The sequence below is a fragment of the Rhinoderma darwinii genome, chromosome 1 (assembly GCF_050947455.1).
Source record: "Rhinoderma darwinii isolate aRhiDar2 chromosome 1, aRhiDar2.hap1, whole genome shotgun sequence".
Taxonomy (NCBI): Eukaryota; Metazoa; Chordata; class Amphibia; order Anura; family Rhinodermatidae; genus Rhinoderma; species Rhinoderma darwinii.
In genome coordinates this window covers 471,441,765-471,462,301 of record NC_134687.1, presented here as the reverse complement: position 1 = coordinate 471,462,301, position 20,537 = coordinate 471,441,765, and the positions used below count along the sequence as shown (strand labels likewise).

The 20,537-nt window shown below is 40.6% G+C and overlaps 1 protein-coding gene across 1 annotated transcript in view; it reads left to right on the top strand.

The window, feature by feature from the left end:
- TMEM132B (transmembrane protein 132B) overlaps positions 1-16,982 on the top strand; it is a 690,505-nt gene extending 673,523 nt beyond the window's left edge. Inside the window, exons 8-9 of the mRNA XM_075833460.1 lie at positions 8,917-9,108; positions 14,266-16,982. Of these exons, the coding sequence (XP_075689575.1) occupies positions 8,917-9,108; positions 14,266-15,399 (1,326 nt within the window). The 3' untranslated portion in view covers positions 15,400-16,982. The remainder of the gene's footprint in view (positions 1-8,916; positions 9,109-14,265) is intronic.
- The last annotated feature ends 3,555 nt before the right edge of the window (positions 16,983-20,537 follow it).

Sequence of the window (20,537 nt, the reverse complement as noted above, 5' to 3'; positions counted from 1 at the left end):
TAGCTGCAGAAAAACAGCCCCAACGCATAATGCTGTCTCCACCATGCGTCACTGTGGGTATGGTGTTCTTTAGGTGATGTGCAGTGTTGGCTTTGCGCCATACATACCTTTTAGAATTATGGCCAAATAGTTCACTCTTCGTCTGTAATGACAGGGGTGGGGAGACAGACAAGTGAGCCCTAATCTACCCACCACTCAGTCCCTGCCTACTTGCAACGACCCGCCCTAGGCGACGGGGTACAACTGGGCGACGGTCCCTACGCTCAATAAGTGCACGACAGACAAACAGACAAGGGTACACAGAGCTAGGGGGAGAAAGGGGCAGTTGCCCACGGCAAAACCGTGAGCAACAAGAGAAGTGAACAAGCCGAGTCAAACCAGGAGAGTACGAGGTGCCAAACGCAAAGCAGAAGAGTAGTAAACAAGCTGAGTCAAACCAGGAGTGTATGATCTACCAAACGCAGAGCAGGAGAGTAGTCAGCAAGCCGGGGTCAATATGAAGCAAGGACAATGGTACAAGAAGCTGCAGCAGGGCCAGGAAACCAAACGAGAAGAATCACATGCAAAGGAGGAACAGGAAAGGCAGGTATAAATAGACAGAGGGCAGGAGCTAGCTCCGTCTGGCCAGGCTGTGATAGGCTCTCCCACTCCTAAGCCTGCCACCCTGAGTGGTGGAAGATGGAGTCAGTCTCACAGACATAGAAGCAGGGGCAGACTAATTATCTATGGGCGTTAACCCCGAAGCTGTGCCTGGCAGATCCTTTACATCGTCTCATCAGAACATGACGTAACATGTTTTCCCACATGCTTTTCGCGGACTTGATGTAGGTCTTTGCAAAACATAGCCGGGCTTGGATATTTTTCTTTGTTAGAAAAGGCTTCTGTCTTGCCACCCTACCCCACAGCCCAGACATATGAAGAATATGGCACAATTGTTGTCACATGCACTACATACGGGAGATTGTTGTCACATGCACTACACAACCAGTGCCTGCTGCTCCTTTAATGTTGCTGTAGGCCTCTTGGTAGCCTCCCGCATCAATTTTCGTCCTGTATTTTCATCACGTTTTGAGGGATGTCCAGTTCTTGGTAATGTCACTGTTGTGCCAAATGTAATCATCTTCTTGATTACCGTCTTCACTGTGTTCCATGGTATTTCTAATGCCTTGGAAATTCTTTGGTACCCTTCTCCTGGCTGTTGCCTTTCTATAATCAGATATCTTTGATGTGTTGTAAGCTCTTTACGGACCATGGCTATTGCTGTCACATGCAACGAAGAAAATGTCAGGAAAATTCTAATAGAACAGCTGAACTTTATATGGGGTTACTCAGAACCACTTTAAATAATGGCAGCTGTGTACTGACTACTATTTAACATAAGTTTGAATTATAAGAGGGGGTTCACACTTATGCAACAACATTATTGTAGTTTTGTTATTTTTGTTTTTCCCCTCTAAATGATTTCAGTTTATTTTCAATGGAATTGTACAGATTGTGGGTCAGGTTAAAGGTGGAAAAAGTTCTGAAATTATTCATCTTGTACTGATTTTTTTACATGACATCGTCATCATTCCTATATCTACCATCGAGGAGGACGGCGCGTTTAGGCCCAGTTCACACAGAGTTTTTTTGGCGCTGATTTTGACCCGGAAACCGCGTAGGGATCAGCGCCAAAAAAACGGCAGAAACCGCTTCCCATTGATTTCAATGAGAGTCGGAGGTGTTTTGTTTTTCACGGGCGGCTTTTATACACTTTAGCCAGTCGCGGCAAAAAAAATCGCCATATTCTTTCCTTCTGCGGCTCTGCCTCTTAACTCCCATTGAAATCAATAGGAGGCAGAAAAAGCGGTATTCGCAATGTTTTTTTGCCCACGGTTCTCAATGGCCGCGGGCGAAAAATGCAAGAACGTGCAGTCAGGTGAAATCAGACTCAAAATTTCTGAAGGAATTTTGAGGCAGATTTTTTCTGCCTGCAAAATTCTCCATGTGAAGAGGGCCTTAAAGGAAGGGTGTCGCGGAAAAAAATGCTTTTATATCAATTTGCTTTTAGTGTTTTATTTTAAAAAAATTATTTATTCGTGTATTTGTGTTTTACTTTTTTTTTTTACTAACTTTTTCTTCACTATGGGGGCTGCCATTTTTTTTTTCATCTCTATATGTGTCATGCGCCGCTCCCACACAGTCCAAATGGAAGGTCTTCGGCCGAGCGACATCTGGCGCCATTTTCTTGTGGACCGGAAGCCGCGGCCGGACAGTAAGATGACTACTTCCGGTCGCGGCTTCCGGACATGTGTTAAGAAGCGAGCGGAGGGAGCGGCGGCGGCAGGAGCAGGTAAGTTATGTTTTGGGTCAGACTCTGCTGGAGGCAGAGGCAATTTGCAAGCCGACATCGTGATACCGCTTCCCGGCTGACAGCTGAGCGCGGCCACCACATTTATTCACGATCGCTCTGACAGCAGAGTCAATCCTGAGGACGGCTCCTTTACACCGTCTCTTGGCTGACAGCTGAGAGCGTTTTCAGTATTCATTACGGCCGCTCCCCACGCTGCTGCTCTGGTCTGCAGGGACACCAGCGTGAGGGTGCGGTTGACCAACTGTTCACACTGTATTGTAATAATAACGCATGGTAGTGCGTCTTGCGGGGCTTGTCCTTGCTCACCGCATTGTCAAAATTTATGACATAGCAAGGCACACCTCATTTTTTCAGCTGTGCTGTCTGTTACAAATAACAGCGAAGTAGTAACAATCCTAGTCTTGGCTTTACAGTATATTCCTATCACCCTAAGACTGAGTGATTGCTACATTTTGCAGCCTACTAGCTTAATTTAAATCGATCTGCAACGTATTTTGTGGCATCTTGACAGCCTGCAAATCCAAGTTTTGTCACTTGAGCACATTGACAGCACAACCATCCATTACAATACTTCATTATACAATCTATGGCCAAGGGTATGTGAGCTTGGGGGTCACTCACACATACCAGTTTGCACCACTGGACTTTTAATCATATTGATTCCTTTTAATGCAAATTAATAAAAGTTATATATTAATTTAAATACAGACCACATTCTTTTCCCTCTTTCCCACTTCCTGATCTATTTAAGTTATGTTTGTGTATGTTCGTGTTTTACTGTGTGATTACCACTGTATGTAAGCTTACTACACTGTGTATTCGCTCAAAAAATGGCGACACACAGTGTAGGAGGTTTGAACATTCAATCCCTTCCTTTCTCCTGGCACTAGCCAGGATAAAGGAGGGGGTATTGTTTGAGGACGCTAGAGCGAGTGTGTCTTCTCAAATTTTGCAGCATAAATCAATGTGGTTGCTTTACCACATGCCAATGCTGCAATTTTGGGAGTTGCTCCCTCTAGGGACCAGCACAGGGAAATGTTATAAATTAGAATCTAATTTATAATATTTCCTGACTCGTGAAAAAATTAAAAAAATGAGAACAAAAAAAAATAATTTTTTTCTAGCGACACATTCCCTTTAAGACAGTGTGCAGGAAGTGAGCTAGGTGACTGTAATTAGAGCAGAGAGGGGCGTGTCAGTATGCAAATAGCTGAGATGCTGTGGAAAAAGGGGGTGTAAGCTGTCTTCTCAGCTGCAGCAAGGGATCATGGGTATGGTGGGTTACAAGACAGGACGCAGCCAGGACCAGAAGAAAGGGATGTAAACAGACAGAAAGAGCAGCAGTGACAATTGAGATCAAACAGAAACTGGTTAGAAGGTTAGTAGGGGGTTTTAGAGAAGGCAAACCAAGGCTTAGGGACACTTTTTAGAAAATATATTTTTTTTCCTGGCCAACCCCTTTAACCTGATTTGGTTGCTAAGAGTGACTGCTCCACATTTTACTTGCACTGTCTTTGTTAAATTGCCTCCATGATTGCGTAGATGAGTCAAAAGGGAAAATTTCTAGATAACATAGGAGGCTCTACATAAAAACTTAATGTAACAAACCTTTTTTTCTGTAATAAAACAAACCAAGAAGCGTAGCTATAAGGGGTGCAAAGGTATCAGTTGCATCTGGAGCCTGGTGCCAGGGGGGCCCAAAGGTCCCTTTGCCCCTTGAGAAGATACCAGTATTAAAAAAGGCACATGGTGGATTGAGGCCCTATTACAGGTATTGCATTGTCGCCCAGGAGCTTTACATTTTACCTCTGAACAAACTTTTTTTTCTTCTACGTGTTTGAAAATGTAACTTGACATCTTTTAATGTAGAAAAAAGCCTGCTCTTCCTAGTCGAAGTCCTAACCTTAATCCAGTAATAAATAATTAGTAATGAGCAGATTGTGCTTGAAAAATAATCCCTGTGTTAGAATTCAAATGGTTTGCAAGGAAGAATGGACAAAATTATATCACAGAAATGTGAAAACTTTAAATGCTTCCAAATATCAGTTATCACAACTTTACTTCCATTAGAACACAACTATGGTTAGTGACTGTAGCTTTGCTCTGTTGTCTACTGAGGGAGCCTATAATCAATCTGTCTAATCACAGTCTCAGGCTGTCGATCTTTGCTTAATCAGAGCAGCAGCTAATAAGTAATCCGGTAACTAATATGCTTAGTAAGAAAGGGTCCTGGATTTTGACTTTAAGGGTTCATACACAAGGCTATTAATGGCTCCTTGAAAGAGCAGTGTACTGAGAGCCAAGGACGGGATCATATCCTGTCCTATGTAAAAGCAGGTAAGCCCTCCAAATTTACAGAAGGAGCAATAGAGGGTCAGCACAACATAGAGTTCTAAAGGTATGGTCCAACATAGCGGCGTCCACATGCGACTTAAGACATGCTCACTTGTGGTGGCCAATGGACGCATGATTTTGCCAGGTATTACCAAGAAAACTGTGCAGCTACTTGCCACCACATGTAAGTATGGTTTCGGCTACATGCGGCGTCACTACGTAGGACATACCCTTAGAAAAGATGCTCCAGAATTGTTATTTAATGGGGAATGCAACTATTTATTAAACAGGCATATCAGCAGAGCTCGCAGGTCCTCTTTAATCTATGCAATATCACTGAAAATAAATTATAAACAGCTCAATTTATCTGTCTGTCTGACCGTTTTTCTTTCTTTCTATCTATCATCTACTCATCTATCTAAAAATAAAATCCTAAATTGCTACTCAAAATGTGTTTTGTGTACTGTCACTGTTTCCTGAATACATTGGACTGATGAGGTCCCAGCTGTCAGCAATGCTGTCCACTATTGCTGAATGCCATTAGCTGTTTGGCCTAGATAATCATTCAAACTTTAGTTCATCTGTCTTTAAGAGAAAAATGAATTTTTCGGATTGGAAAATAAATGTTTCCTGTTAGTAAGCGACACTAACATAAAATAATTGGTACAGAATATTTCTGGAGTCTTAGGATTCGGCAAGATAATCATGTTCAATACAGAAGATTTCTCTCAATCAGTGCAAAATGAGAGAGATGAAATACCACCCACACTTCAAAGGCACACCATAAAATCACATTAGCTCTTCCGATGTCTGTTAACTCTGGTAATATTTGAAGTAAATTAAAAAATTGCTACTTAGCAGACCAAAGTATTCATGTTAAATTAACAAAAACAAAAGATTAGCAGACTAAAAGCTTGTTTAAAGTTCAGACTCCTAAAAGGGGAATATAGTAGAGCTGATCTGCCAAGTCGTGTACGTCACCAGATACTTTAGAAAAATTAGGAATATCAGACACCATATCTGGACATTTAAATACATATTCAGGCCTCATGGATGTGTCATTATTATACATCTGTAAAAATGTAAGTGTGTTTAATAAAGTTCCAGATAATAATAGTAATACAGCACATAGAAATCTATGGGCTCACACCTCTGATATCAATAGGAAGCATACGTGGCATTTTCCATTGGATTCTGTATGAGGAAGAAGCATTGCTACTAAAAAGAATCCCTCCGTAATATGGCACCGTACTGCATGATCTGTTCAAGTTCTTACTCTGTCACCAATGGATTGGTAATATAGAATCTCCTTAGCATTTAGGAGCCAGGCTAATTTTGACTATAAATGGGCCTGTATTATACCACACATTATAACATACTTCTGAAGTTTTAATGCAAAATGACCTAAACAATAATATTACTAATTAATCTGTAGCATTGGCTACCAGTTATTGTTGGACATGTTGCTGGCATGGTGGCAATGCGACTTTCTCCAAAGACCCCGTGTGCTCTGTGACCATCATTTTTTTGTGACCTACTGTAGTTATAATTACTAAATTGACTGGCAGAGATTGCCTAAATAAGTACATACCCAGAAACTCACAAACACCAGCTTGAAAGATTGAGTAACTCTTGGTGCTGCCATTAACACCTCTTGCACACAACTGAGTTCCGGCCGTGAAAAACGGTCTGTGCGTCGGCCGCATTTCCCAGCGCGACCGTTGTACAGGTGAACGGGACTCCTGGCATCATAGACATTTTATGTCAGTTCTCCACCTCCCCACGGAACTGCTGTTCTGTACTGTATCATTTTGTTCAGTTCGGAACAGCAGCTCCATGGGGGGGGGGGGCAGGGACTCCTAGCATCATAAAATGATGCCAGGAGTCCAGTTCACCTGTGCCGCAGTTAGGACGGGAAATGCGGCCAAAACTTGGACCATGTTTCAGGGCCTGAACTCGGTCGTGTGCAAGAGGTGTACAGGATTTACACCAGTTTTCTAGAAGTAAAAAGTTGCAAATCAAGCTTGATGCTGGATAAAGACCCTAAGCCCTTATTCACACGACAGGGTTTCCCTGGCCGGGTGATGGCCGTTCATAAATCGTCCGTCACCCGGCTGCATTAGGAACAATAGACCCCTAATGGGGCTATTCACACGACCGTTTTTTTTGACGGCCCGGGAAAGCTGGCAGTCAAAAAATGGGACATCCCTATTTTCAGCCGTTTACCCGGCCGCCCGGCTCCCATAGAAGTCTATGGGGCCGGTTAATACACCGCCATCACCGGAATGTATCCCGAGTGATGGCCATGTATTCCGTCGCTCGCGTTCTCTCTCCTCCTCCTCACAGTGCAGAATGCACGTTAGGAGGAGGAGAGTATTTTTTTGCTCCCTGTAGAAGTCGGAATCTCCAATCCCCGGCCGGGGATTGGAGATTCCGCTACAGGTGAAGTGAGTGACTACACTGCCCATATATGGACACAGCGACGTCACTCACTTCTGAAGCGGAAAACCCGACCCCGTGGACGGGGATTCCTCTCCAGGAGAAGTGACTACACTGTCCATATATGGACACAGCGACGTCACTCACTTCTGAAGCGGAATCCCCGACCCCGTGGCAGGGAATTCCGCTACAGGAGAAGTAAGTGACTACACAGTCCATATATGGACACAGTGACGTCACTCACTTCAGAAGCGGAATCCCCGACCCTGTGGCAGGGAATTCCGCTACAGGAGAAGTGAGTGACTACACTGTCCATATATGGACACAGCGACGTCACTCACTTATGAAGCAGAATCCCCGACTCCGTGACATTACCTACAGGGGGCAGGGTGGCATTGCCTGCAGGGGGCTGGGTGGAATTACCAACAGGGGGCTGGGTGGCATTACCTACAGGAGACTGTGTGGCATTACCTACAGGGGACTGGGTGGCATTACCTACAGGGGACTTGGTGGCATTACATACAGGGAGCTGGGTGGCATTACCTACAAGGGGCAGGGAGGCATTACCTACAGGGGGCTTTGTGGCATTACCTGCAGGGGCCTGGGTGGCATTACATGCAGGGGGCTGGGTGGCATTACCTGCAGGGGGCTGGGTGGTATTACCTGCAGGGGGCTGGGTGGCATTACATGCAGGGGGCTGGGTGGCATTACCTGCATGTAAAACGGACAGGGAAAAAAACGGATGCAAAGCGGGTCAAAATCGTCCGTTAAAAACGGCAACACGGCCCGGAACGGATGGAAAATGGCCGATTTTATCGGCCGACACTCGGACCCTTTCGTGTGAATGATTGAAACGTTTCAAGTTCATGTTTGGTGAATAAAGAAGTACTTTTTTTTCACTACTGGAGTGCTGCTGCTGCTGCTGTTCTCTCTCACTTTTGACCGATATACCTGTGTTTCAGCTGTAATGCTAAAAGCGCAGTGGACTACACTCTAAGTACAACTGAATGCAAAAATATGTTGGTTTATTTTAGAGTGGGAGTCGATGACAGACATAAAAAAAAATGCGTATGCTTATGTTTACAACATGCACATCAAATGTAATGCTGAAACTAAGCTAGACTAGTGTCTGGTCTTGAAAAATTTCACATTATTGCAATTCTGTTCTGGAAATTAGGGCATTATCATACTTTCTGGATTATTGAATGTACAATTTCATTGTACATGGAATATTGACCATGGGAAATGCTGTAACAGTAAGTGTCAGTTCACACAGAGTTTTTTTGACGCAGAAACCGTGTCGGAATCAGCACCAAAACAATCACCCCGCCCCCTCATTAATTTCAATGAGAGGCAGTGGTATTTTTTTTTCCAGTTGGCTTTTGGCCGGTCGCGGAAAAAAAAAGCAGCATGTTCTCTCTTGCCGCAGTTTCCACCTGGGACCTCCCATTGAAATCAATGGCAGGTAGAAAAAAACTGCAGGGCTCATTTTTTGCTGCATCTTTTGCCCGCAGTCCTTGCATTGGCTTCAATTGCCTTGGGCAAAAAATGCAGCGAAAAACGCAGGAAAAAAAGCGCAGGCAGTTCAAAATCTGCCTCCAAATTACTGAAGGAATTCTGAGGCAGATTTTTTCTGCCTACAAAAACCTTTGTGTGAACAAGCCCTAACTGTGTCAATGCCAAACAAAAACTTGAAAGGATTTAGCTTTTTGCCTTTTCTTAGTTCAGTCTTCTGTTATTTGTATTCTGTAAACTTGCTATTGTTTTACTTGTTTTCCTTTTTTCCCAAGGTCCTTTCTCCATTGTCTGATTCCATCTTGGCTGAAAAAACTGTGACAGTGCTGGATGATCGTGTGGGAATTGTTGAACTAGGAATCCAACTCATAACTGGTCTCTCCTTGTCTGTACAAGCCAGCAAGGGTAATAAAAGAGCCATCATTACAACCACTACAGCCAGTGATATCCTGCACGAGATAAAACAGGTACAGTAATAACAATTATAATTGCTGCCAATTGTATTTCATCCAATCATCCTGTTAAATAGTAGTGTGTCTTGACTTCATTTTCACATATTACTATCTTTTGTTTTATTTTATTTACCATACATACTGTAGCACTGACATTTTGCACAGCAATGTATAGAGAATGTATTTACCCACATCAGTCCCTGTCTCCAGAGGGGTCCACCATGTAATTTCTCTATCAGATGCACACATACATGCTAGGGCCAATTCTATAGGAAGTCAGTTAACCTATCAGTATGACGTTGGATTATAGAAGAAAACCAGTGTATGTGTAGCAACTGACCCAAGCAAGGGGAAAATGTATAAATTATATGTGTGTGTTGCCCTTGTCAGATTCAACCTCAGAACATTGCAACATTGCTAATCACTGAGACACCATGTTGTTGCTTGTAGAAATAATCATTTCTGAAGGTTATGTTTCTCCTTTTCTATATTGTAATGCATCAATTTTCTTGGTGTTTATCTTTTTTGCTGCATACAATTTTCACAAATACATTTGACATTCGTAAAACTGGACTTACAAAATAAAATAATCATGTTATACCACCATACCCATATATTTTATAAAAAATTAACAGATGGCACGTTGTAAAAATGTCACCCTGCACTTCACACTCATGAGTGCTTTCATGGGCGCCATGAAGAAATGCATGAAAAGTCACGTTTGTGGCTAAAAGTTTGACCCAAACAAAGCCTGAAATGCAAAACACCTCCTAAAATTAAAGCTCAGTATGTGCAGAGTTCATACATGCCTCCTATACCTACATGCACATATCTTCACAATATCACCAGAACTGAAGAGACCAACCGATACAGATTTGGTATTGTACATCTCCATATTGCCTCATTTAACCAGCAGGTTCACAGCAGCATGCATTTATGGCAATGTATCCACAAAGAATTATGCCCAGATGTGACACATAATAATATCTGTTTACATGGTCCCTCTGCCCATGGTTCATTTAATCTACCCTTACTAAATACCCTTAGTAAATGTTCTACTTTTTTTCCCATACTGTAGTGGCATTTTGTGGTGCATAGTGTATTTTCTAAAGAAGCTTTTAAGTAGTAGTGTCCATGTGGGAGATCAATGTGGATATCCATGTGGGAATATGCACACGAGTGTGTTCACAAACAGATGTGTCGTCCCTTCATTTATCTCTAAATCCGACATATCCCAAAATATCCCAAAGTGTATGTAAAAATGTATGTAAAAACAAGATACCTCTGACGGATGCCTCTGAAAGACGTTGTCTGTCAGCCATCCATCGCCCATAGACTCCCATGTAAAAAAAGTGTGTATGTTTAATGTACAAATTTTTTATTGGATGGCTGTGACGGATGCCTCAGACCGATGTCATCTGTCGCCCATAGACTCCCATGTTCTTTTTGTTATTTTTATTTATAGAAATGTATCAAATACAATTAATACCCCCACCCTTCCACCCCATTTCTTAAATTGAGGAGCCACAAAAAATAAAAAAAAATACAAAATTCATCTCTAAGAGGTGACCCAAAGTCTCCAAATATTTTTCCCCTGGGTATATCTATTTGCCCTTTGATAATAAAAAAGCTCATTATTCCTCAATTCATCCACGTTCACCTTCCATAAGCAAGAGGTTGTAATTTCTGTCGATAGCGTAGCAATAAGCTTCTCCACCACAAACAGTAGCCTATAAGCTAATGGTTTACTAGCCGCATCTGATATCTCTGTTAGGTCTCCCAACAGACATAGTCTTATACTCATAGGGATTGTGCTACCAAGAAAGACAGAAATGAATTGAACAATTTCTTCCCTGTATTTATACAATTTGGGGCAACACCACAACATGTGGATCGAGTCTGCTTCTTCCCCCAAACATTTTTAACAGCTATTTGTTTCCCGCCTTTTAATAAGATGTAGACATTTAGGAGAAAAGTACTTTCTATATATTTCTTTGAACTGAATGAAACTATTGAGTTCGCTAGTCAGATAAGTGGAGATATTGGCAAAAATGTTGGCCCACCTTAGTTCTGTTCATTCACATAGACTCCCATGTTAAAGAAAGTATACGTTTTAATGTACAAGTTTTTGTTTATTGGATGGTGCGAGAGTCTACTGAATTGGTATTGTGACAAATTGTATAACTTAACACAATTTCAGAGAATTTAAGGGTGGACACATCTGTAGTTTTATGTTTTTCCTTATAAAATATACATTCAGCAACAATCTCTGCATTTTCCACAGATTACTCACCAAACCCTGAATTGACATTCACTCCTCTTAATGTACCAATCAAATATTTTCCTATCCTTGTATTAATGCAGATTTTATTATGTTAATTGAACAGCCATTCATGAATCTGGTCATCTTTAAATGGACACTAACTTTTCAAACAACTTATGCTAATCTAATAGTATACCTGATATAAGTCAACATTGTAATTTACTTACTGTTAAAATTCAATTGTTTTATCCATGCAAATTCTGTGTAAAGTTACTGCCACTAGGTGTCCCCCTTCCTGTAATCTAATGTCTACCCCGTGTTGTCAATCAAAGTCCATCCCTGGTTACAGATGGGCTTCAGAAGGTGGGGGGGTGTCTCTTCACTGGCTTCCTATACAACTCTATGGGGAAGGGAGGGGAGAGCAGGAGGAGGGAGCAGAGAGACTGATTCACACTGACAAGATGCATACAAGTCTATGGAGTGGTGAACTGTGGGTGGAAGCAGGTGCAGAGGGAGAAACACACAGATGTGATGGTAAGATTTCTATCTCACCTCAGCGCTGGATTATCAGATATAGTGGTTAGTACTGCTGTATAATCTCCTTCATGCTTCTGCAGCTTCTATATACTTGATAGAGATAGGAGAGCAGGATTCTCCTCTTCTATGTGTGCAATGTATGGGAGACATAATAGCACTAGCTCAGAGACAACTGAGAATTAGAGATAGTGCCTGCAGAGGAGAAAACGGCTAAATAATGCAGAATACAACAATGGCAGGAAATAGTGCTTTTCATCATGTACACACATATGACAGCTTATTCACCTGAAAAGTTAGGTACACTTTAAGTGTTGTTCCTTTCTACTCAGGGAAGGGGAGGGGGCATTATCAAATATAATACAAAAGAAAGTACCGTATATATCGGCGTACAAGACGACTTTCTACACCCTTAAAAAAATGTCAAAAGTGTGGGGTCGTCTTATATGCCGGATATTGTCGGATATTAGGGATGCACGTTGCAGCCGCACAGCTCAGTATAGTACACATGACTATGAGAGCGGGGCTGCGGCTGTGTAATTCAGCCACAGCCCCGCTCCTGAGTCCTGACATATGCGCGCGGGGTCAGCATCATGTGATGCGGCCGGCGCTGCACTAATGATCTGCGGCACTGAAGACAGAACATGGCGGGCGCGCTACAAAGCACCCCCATGTTGTCTTCAGTGCCTGAACTGCCGCTCATTAGTGCAGCGCCGGCAGCATCTCCTCATGCTGACCGCGCGCGCACTTCCTGTCAGGAGCGGGGCAATGGCTGTATTACACAGCCGCAGCCCCGCTCTATAACGCCGGAGATCAGAGAACCTCTCATCTCCGCCGCTATTCCCGTGAATGCTGCGATCACAGCTGACTGCAGCATTCAGGGGAAAGTGAGAAGGGGGGATGCCCCTGGATCGCGTCACAGGGAATTCCTGTGACGCGATCGAGGGCCATACCATATATGGGCAGACAGCCCAGGGTCTATTGACGGACCCCAGGGCTGTCTGACCATATCTCTTGTTGTTAGGATATACCCAAGTATGTCCTAACAACTGCCTGTGTGCTATCTGTCCACAGGCTAATGTACTGGCACATATCTGATATATGTCAGTACATTAAAGTTTAAAAATAAAGTAAAAACAAAGTATGGTTACATTTTAAAAAAAATACACCTTCACCTTTTTTACAATAAACATTAAAATAAGTCTCAATACATAAAATACACACATTCAGTAATGGCGCGGACAACAATGTTTTTGCATCATTTATGATGTGTACGCTGTAAAAAAATGAAATAAACACGCCTTTCATTCACTTATTAATGTGAGGCGCGAGGTGCGATGAATTTACCCTCCATGTTCCTCACATTAATAGTAATTAACCCCATCATGTACCTCGCCTATCTGCGCATGCGCGAGTTCAAAGAGACAGAGTCCTGGGTCCTGCCGCCGATGGCCATAGTGAAGCGCTCCTGCACGAAATGGTGAGTATATCTTAAATTCTATATTTTAAGGGTAAAAGTTGGGGGTCGTCTTATACGCCCAGTCGTCTTATACGCCGACATATACGGTAGTGTAATTGTCTAAGCTATCTTTGTTTTGTTGACATTGATGTTTTCCTCTGCATTGTATCTCAGTTCTTAATTATCACAGTTGGATTTTGTGGCTTGCTGTTTATATTAGTAAATGTGTGAAATAAGGAAAGGGGTTATTACCTGTAAGATTTTCCTCTTTTGTCGACAAGGTGCTGTCTGACTGAATAAAATGACTATTTTTCTTGCATGAGCTCGTTTAATGAAATTGCATTGTTATTTAGCTAGGTAAGTCTCTAACCTTTTTACGCAGCAGTGTCTTGTGTGTTAAATCACAGGGTAATGATAAATTACAGGGTATACAGATACACAGTGGATTCTTATGGAATAATACTCAAATAGTTACATGTGACAATCTGGTTGTGAACTGCTCATATTGCTATAGCAGTAACTCTAGAAGAATGCTAAGTACATCATTCAAGTGAGTGCATATGTAGCAACCACACCTAAATTAGTTAAAAGGTGTCTTTAACCCTATGATGCTAGATCTCACCTGGAGGTAAGTGTTATGAGCACATAACCATGCAGTAAGTACATAGCTATGTGGGAACAAGCGCTCCTAAAAATGTACTTTTGCCATAAGTGGAAAATCATTTCATTGAACATCAGATGATATTACTTTCAATAGTTTTTAGCTAAATATCTTATATTAGCTTTGTAGAAAGAACATCAGCGAGCTATAACGTTATATGATCAGAGGGCATATTGCCATATATGATTTTTCACTGGAAATATGATATTTTATATATTGCATGCTGTGAAAGTTATATTTTTTTCTTTGTTACAGGAGGCGGTCATCAGTGTGTGGACCTTGTTTAGTGATGGCTCAGTAACACCACTGGATATTTATGAAAGTAAAGACTTCTCAATTATGGTGTCTTCTCTAGATGAGATGGTGGTTTCCACTTATCAGAATCCTTTATCAAACTGGCCTGTTGTGGTTGCAGAAGGAGAAGGCCAAGGACCATTAATAAAGTTAGAATTAGGGATCAGTGAGATCTGCCAGAAATCTAAGAGGAAAAGTAGCCTTGCTGTGGGAAGTGGTGCTATCAAGGTTAAATTTGGCCAGAAAGATTCTGATCAAAAGGGAAATGAAATTCAAAGCATAGATGATGAATTTAAGAAAATGACAAGTAAAACAACTGAGAAAGTTGCAGAGCAAGAAAAGACAGCGAATGAATGGCCTAAACATGGATCTTCTGCAGTCAATGAAGATACTAACAAAAACTCAACATCTGATTCTCCAATAGGCTATCACAAGAATTATAATGATGCCCACATTGTTCCTATTCCATATACCAGCTTTCCTACAAGAATAGCCGCAGAACACAATCAGGAAAGTGAACTTACGCAGACTTCAAGGGGCCTCACAGACTTGGAAATTGGCATGTATGCCCTTCTCTGTGTGTTCTGTCTTGCAATTCTAGTCTTTTTAATTAACTGTGTGGCATTTGCTTGGAAGTATAGACATAAAAGATTTCCAGTGGCAGATCAGGCAAACATTCCTCATTCACATGACTGGGTATGGCTTGGGAACGAGGTGGAGCTGTTGGAAAATCCTGTGGACATTCCTGTAGCAGAAGAATGCACTACAATGATTGACAGAAGGTCACAGTTTGAAGAAAGCAATTTTTTACTCAATGGTGGTTCTCAAAAGAATCCATATAGTCAAATTATGAGGTCATCAGATTACAATTATGAAAAAGAAACCCAAAATGAGCCACTAAATCCAGGGGGTTCAAAGAGAAAACGGGTAAAGTTCACATCCTTCACTACTATTTTACCTGAAGAAGGTGGTCCATATACCAACGCAGTCATCTTTGGAAATGACGAAAATATTAAATGGGTCTGTCAGGACATGAACATTGGGGATTCACGTGAGCTTAGAGACTATATGGATAGTCTTCAGGACAACCTGTAAAATAGTATGTTTATATTCACCTTTATGCCTTCGTTTTGTTTTGTTTTTTATGGTGGGACTATCAAAACAGCAATAGAGAAGCAAAAGAAACCCAACAAGATTATGTTCATTATACAAAGTCTATACTGCCAACATATTTGGCACTAAGTTAGAAAGTGCTCATGAAGAAATCTGTCTTTGGGTAATTTCTATATTGGGCGCCATATGATGCTTTCATACTGTAAATGGTTTTCTGGTTCTCGCGAAGGGTTTACAATACATAACGTGACATAGGTGTTATAGGAAAAAGAGTTATTATGTTCTATTGAATTTGGGTATATTTCCAGTAATTCTGCTTGTAAGTAAATACTGCTGTGCCAGGTTTCCAATTAAAAGCACACTGGACTTTTCTTGTCACATTTCCAGTTCATTGTAAGCATCAATCTGAATGTATTACAAATGTATTTAAGTGCATCTCAACATAAAAATATCACTACTTCTTAGATACACAGAATGTTAAGGCGGTTGGGAAAGTAAGAAACGCGAAATAAAGAAACATATTTTATTTTGTCTTTCGCTTCGTTGTCAGCTTATCCCTGCTAGTAATCACAGCTCCACAATTCAGCGACAGGTATTGTAAAGGACAACGATATAGTGCTGAGACATAAAACAGAGATCAGATTATTTTTTTAGTGATTGTGTGTCAGTTTCCTTTATACATTACAGATTGTAAATTCGGATTGTGGATTTTGGGGAACACATTGTGATTGCTATACTGATCAAAGATTTCTGATTTATCAAGTTTTCTTTGTTTTCTTTATTTGACCATACTACTCTCTTCTGAGGGTAATCTTTTTTTATTATATAAATCTTTACATGCCCAGTTACCATAACACTTTTCTGACCACAATTGTTTATTGTAACATTGAAATCTAGTAAAATTCTTTTATATCCACTTTTCTCCAATAAAACACTATCGCTGTAGTGTTTACACAATTCTACATTGCAGTCATCTCCAGGCAGAATCATGGTTTTGTCACTTTGGTGTGTATTATTTTAGTTACGTTTTGATGTCTACTGAGTATTTTGTTGTTCTTGTTTATTGTATGTGAATTTATTGTATGTGTGCTCCTTAAAGACTATGTACACCTTTGACTATGAAATTGACTTTTATTAATTTTGTTCTATACTTTTTAAGATACAGCTTCTGTGTATCCTGTATACATAAAAGCTGTATCCTTCCGTCAAAGCCGTGGACGTCACTACGGCTGAGCTGACGGCTCAGCTGAAAGCTCGTTCTGCGTGTCTCTGACACTAATATCGATCACATGTAAGTTTCACCGTTCTCGTCAGTTCAGCTGACCTTACGGAATTGCCTTTAACAGTAGGTTACAACTTCTGTGTATACAGCATACATAGAAGTTGTATCTTAAGAAGTATTTGTTTTTATTAAAGTCAATTTAAAAGTTGTTTTTAAATAACTTAAAATCATTGATTTATTTGAAAATAAAAATAGTTTTTGATCCAAAGGTGTGCATAGCCCATTTTGCAAACCAGTACCAGGGAATATAAGGTCCTATGCAGACACTATTGTGAAATGTATTATTAAAGTCTTTAACGTATACTCATACGAATATTCATTTTGCATCGGTATTTGGAAGCCAAAACCAGGAGTGGAACCTACACATAGAAAACGTATAATGGAAAAATTTGCTCCTCTTTTGTGTTTTGGACCCACACCTAGTTAGGTCTTACAAATACTGACCAAAATGTGCAAGTATGAAAGTAGAATAACAATATCACAGGCAAAACAAATCACTTTTTGTAAGTCCTTAAATCGATTCTGCAATATTAAATAGGAGTAAAATAGGCAAGTATTTCTAGTGTTCCAGTAACAAATGTATGTTCTGTTAAAACTGTCCTTAAGTGGAACTATAGCCTTTGTTTACCTGTACACCCTGCAGGATTGATTGGTCGTGTCTGCCTATGATGGAGAGAAAATGTAGAGGGCACCAGTAACTTAGACCTGTGTGTGTTCTACTCATAGAGAATAGATATGGCCAATCGATCATGTAGGACATACAGGTAAACAAAGTCAACCTTTCTGTAACTTTTATTTGTTCATAAAAACATGCAAGTTTGATTTCTCGAGAAAAAATGTCTTCTCAATCTCTGTCACATGTAGGCACAGGTCTAAGGGCGTAGCTGTAGGGGATGCCAAGGTAACAGTTGCACCCTGCCCTGGTGTATTTGCCACATAAGAGGATACCAGTATTATGAATGGCACATGGTAGGTGGGGGCTCTGTTACAGATTTTGCATTAGGATCTGTAAATTAAACCTCTATATAGGTCTACTGTGCCCACTGATCATTGAGTTGTGTATTTGTTGCACACTCGCAAATCTGCTCAAATTTAATGAGCTGCAAACCGTGCAAATTTGTTTGCCATAACATTTGGGGGCTACATAATACATGAATAATGGTGTCAGTTTCTCCTGGCAATCTGGCCTATTTCTGAGCTAATGCAATTAAATGTAATCACGTCTACATAATAAATATTCACATTTAATTTGGTTCCTAATATCGCAGTACATCAGGGGAGTCTACACTGTAAATAAAGCCTGAATCAAATTTTCTCTAAATGAAAATGTAATTACGTTGCCCCAAAGAGAGCTGTTTCAGCTTCTTTTTCCTAAATGCATAAAATCTGTTTAGGCTGTAAATGTTTTTCTCTTCAAAACTAAAATCAATCCTCCTAACTACTGAAAGAAAAAAAAGACTTTTTCCCAATCTTCTGTGATCATAGGATTGTCATATTTATTTTCTGCTATTTGTCATGACTTATGAAATCAGTCGTATGTGTATAATGAGGAAACCAAAGATGGTTGTGTCAGGCAGAAAGTTTAAAGTCAGCTAAATAAAACAAATATTAAAAATGTACATTGTAAGACCGCTTTTACATGGCAGCAAAGTGCATGCATTTTAGCATCCGTATTATGGAGTTCAGTGTCCCGCCAACCATCAAATTGTAGTCTACTTGGCGCTTAATATAGTAATAAAATTCTTTTGAATTTAGTTGATTTCTATATAGAATTTTCATGCTATATAGATTTAAGTACAGTATTTCGGAGACTGGAAATACAAAATACTTGCTTACGTCTGAAGACATTTTTTGCTTCCTACTTTCAACATTGTAAAACCTATATTTATTGCCGTCTACCCAAAAAAAAAAAGGTCATGGTCAATATTAAGTAGTCTAGTGTACTGTCTAATCAATCCCTTATCTTACCTTATCACCATGATAGCATGATGATGATAAACATTTAATATCTTTTTTTACCTGATTGACCAGCTTAATTATTTCACTTCTGTTGATTCCTATAGGGCGGTTAGAATTGTTTTTCAATGTGGATTCTGCACTGAAAGTCCCATGACAATTTGTAAAGCACAACGCGGAAAAAGATCAGTGCAGAATTCAAAGCATGCCTATTAGTTGCAGAAATGCTGCAGATTTTTATCACTGATTTCACCCTTTGCAATGGAAAGGGTGAAATCTGTGGCAATTTGTGACAAATTCGGTAGAATCCATGTCTCAACCTACCATTTTGGTTCCAAATCTTATACAAATATTTCTGAGCGTTTTTGAACATGAGGCAGCTGGCACACACTTTTGTTTAGAGCTATCTTTTCTGATTCCCAATAAAGGTTGGATCAGCCGAGTGTGGATGTGCTGCTTTAAGATAAGCAGCTGGTATGCCACTGAAGAAACAAACAGTCAGATATGTTAAAATTAAAAATGCCTTAGCATTTTTGCCCTCGCTGAAAACATATGGGGACACCAGGGATGCCCCTATATGCATTAAATCATTGGCTGAACCAGCTGAAATCAGCAGATATTTATGTACTGTGTATGACCAGTTTAACAGATGAGAAGACAAATGCCAAAGGCAAAAGAATCAGACAGATCAAAATGTGCCAAATTTATCAAGAAACTTGCAACTTTTTATACAATTTGCACAAATTACTCCAACTAAATCCTTTACCTAGACTGGTGTAAGATATGGCCATTTTAGTAAATATAGGCCACTGATCCATAGGGCTGGTGCTCTATAGTGACGTGCAACTGGGATTGCATGAAGTTGCATGACGAAAATCATGAAAAAAAAAATCCCAGAATTTGTCACCATACTATGCTATTTTTTTTTTGTTGTGTTCTGAGTCATCGTCTGCTTTTATTGTTTGCAATCTCTTAGACATTAGTTATACAGTTTTATGTCTCATTGTTCATGTTTTTGGACATTCTACCATTCAGGTTCTCTAATTTTCATAATACAATTTGAAAAAGGATATTTGCTGGGGGCAAATGCAATTAATATCTAGTATTTCTAGTAGTATAGAGTGATAAGAGGTTAATATCCAGTATCCATGGTGGTCTAGGATTGTTATAGGTTAATATCTAATATCCCTGCAGGTCTAGGTTTGTTTAGTGGTTAACACATATTTTATACACTATTTTAAAAAGTTAAGGGAACACAGCATCACAGTATAGACCCAAGTCAATTAATCTTCTGGGATTTCAATCTGTGCAGTAATGAAGCTTAAAGAGGCTCTGTCACCAGATTTTGCAACCCCTATCTGCTATTGCAGCAGATAGGCGCTGCAATGTAGATTACAGTAACGTTTTTATTTTTAAAAAACGAGCATTTTTGGCCAAGTTATGACCATTTTTGTAGTTATGCAAATGAGGCTTGCAAAAGTCCAAGTGGGTGTGTTTAAAAGTACAAGTCCAAGTGGGTGTGTATTATGTGCGTACATCGGGGCGTTTTTAATACTTGTACTAGCTGGGCGCTGTGAAGAGAAGTAACATCCTCTTCTCTTCAGAACGCCCAGCTTCTGACAGTGCAGACCTGTGACGTCACTCACAGGTCCTGCATCGTGACGGCCACATCGGCACCAGAGGCTACAGCTGATTCTGCAGCAGCATCAGCGTTTGCAGGTAAGATCGACTTACCTGCAAACGCTGATGCTGCTGCAGAATCAGCTGTAGCCTCTGGTGCCGATGTGGCCGTCACGATGCAGGACCTGTGAGTGACGTCACAGATCTGCACTGTCACAAGCTGGGCGTTCTGAAGAGAAGAGGATGTTACTTCTCATCAGAG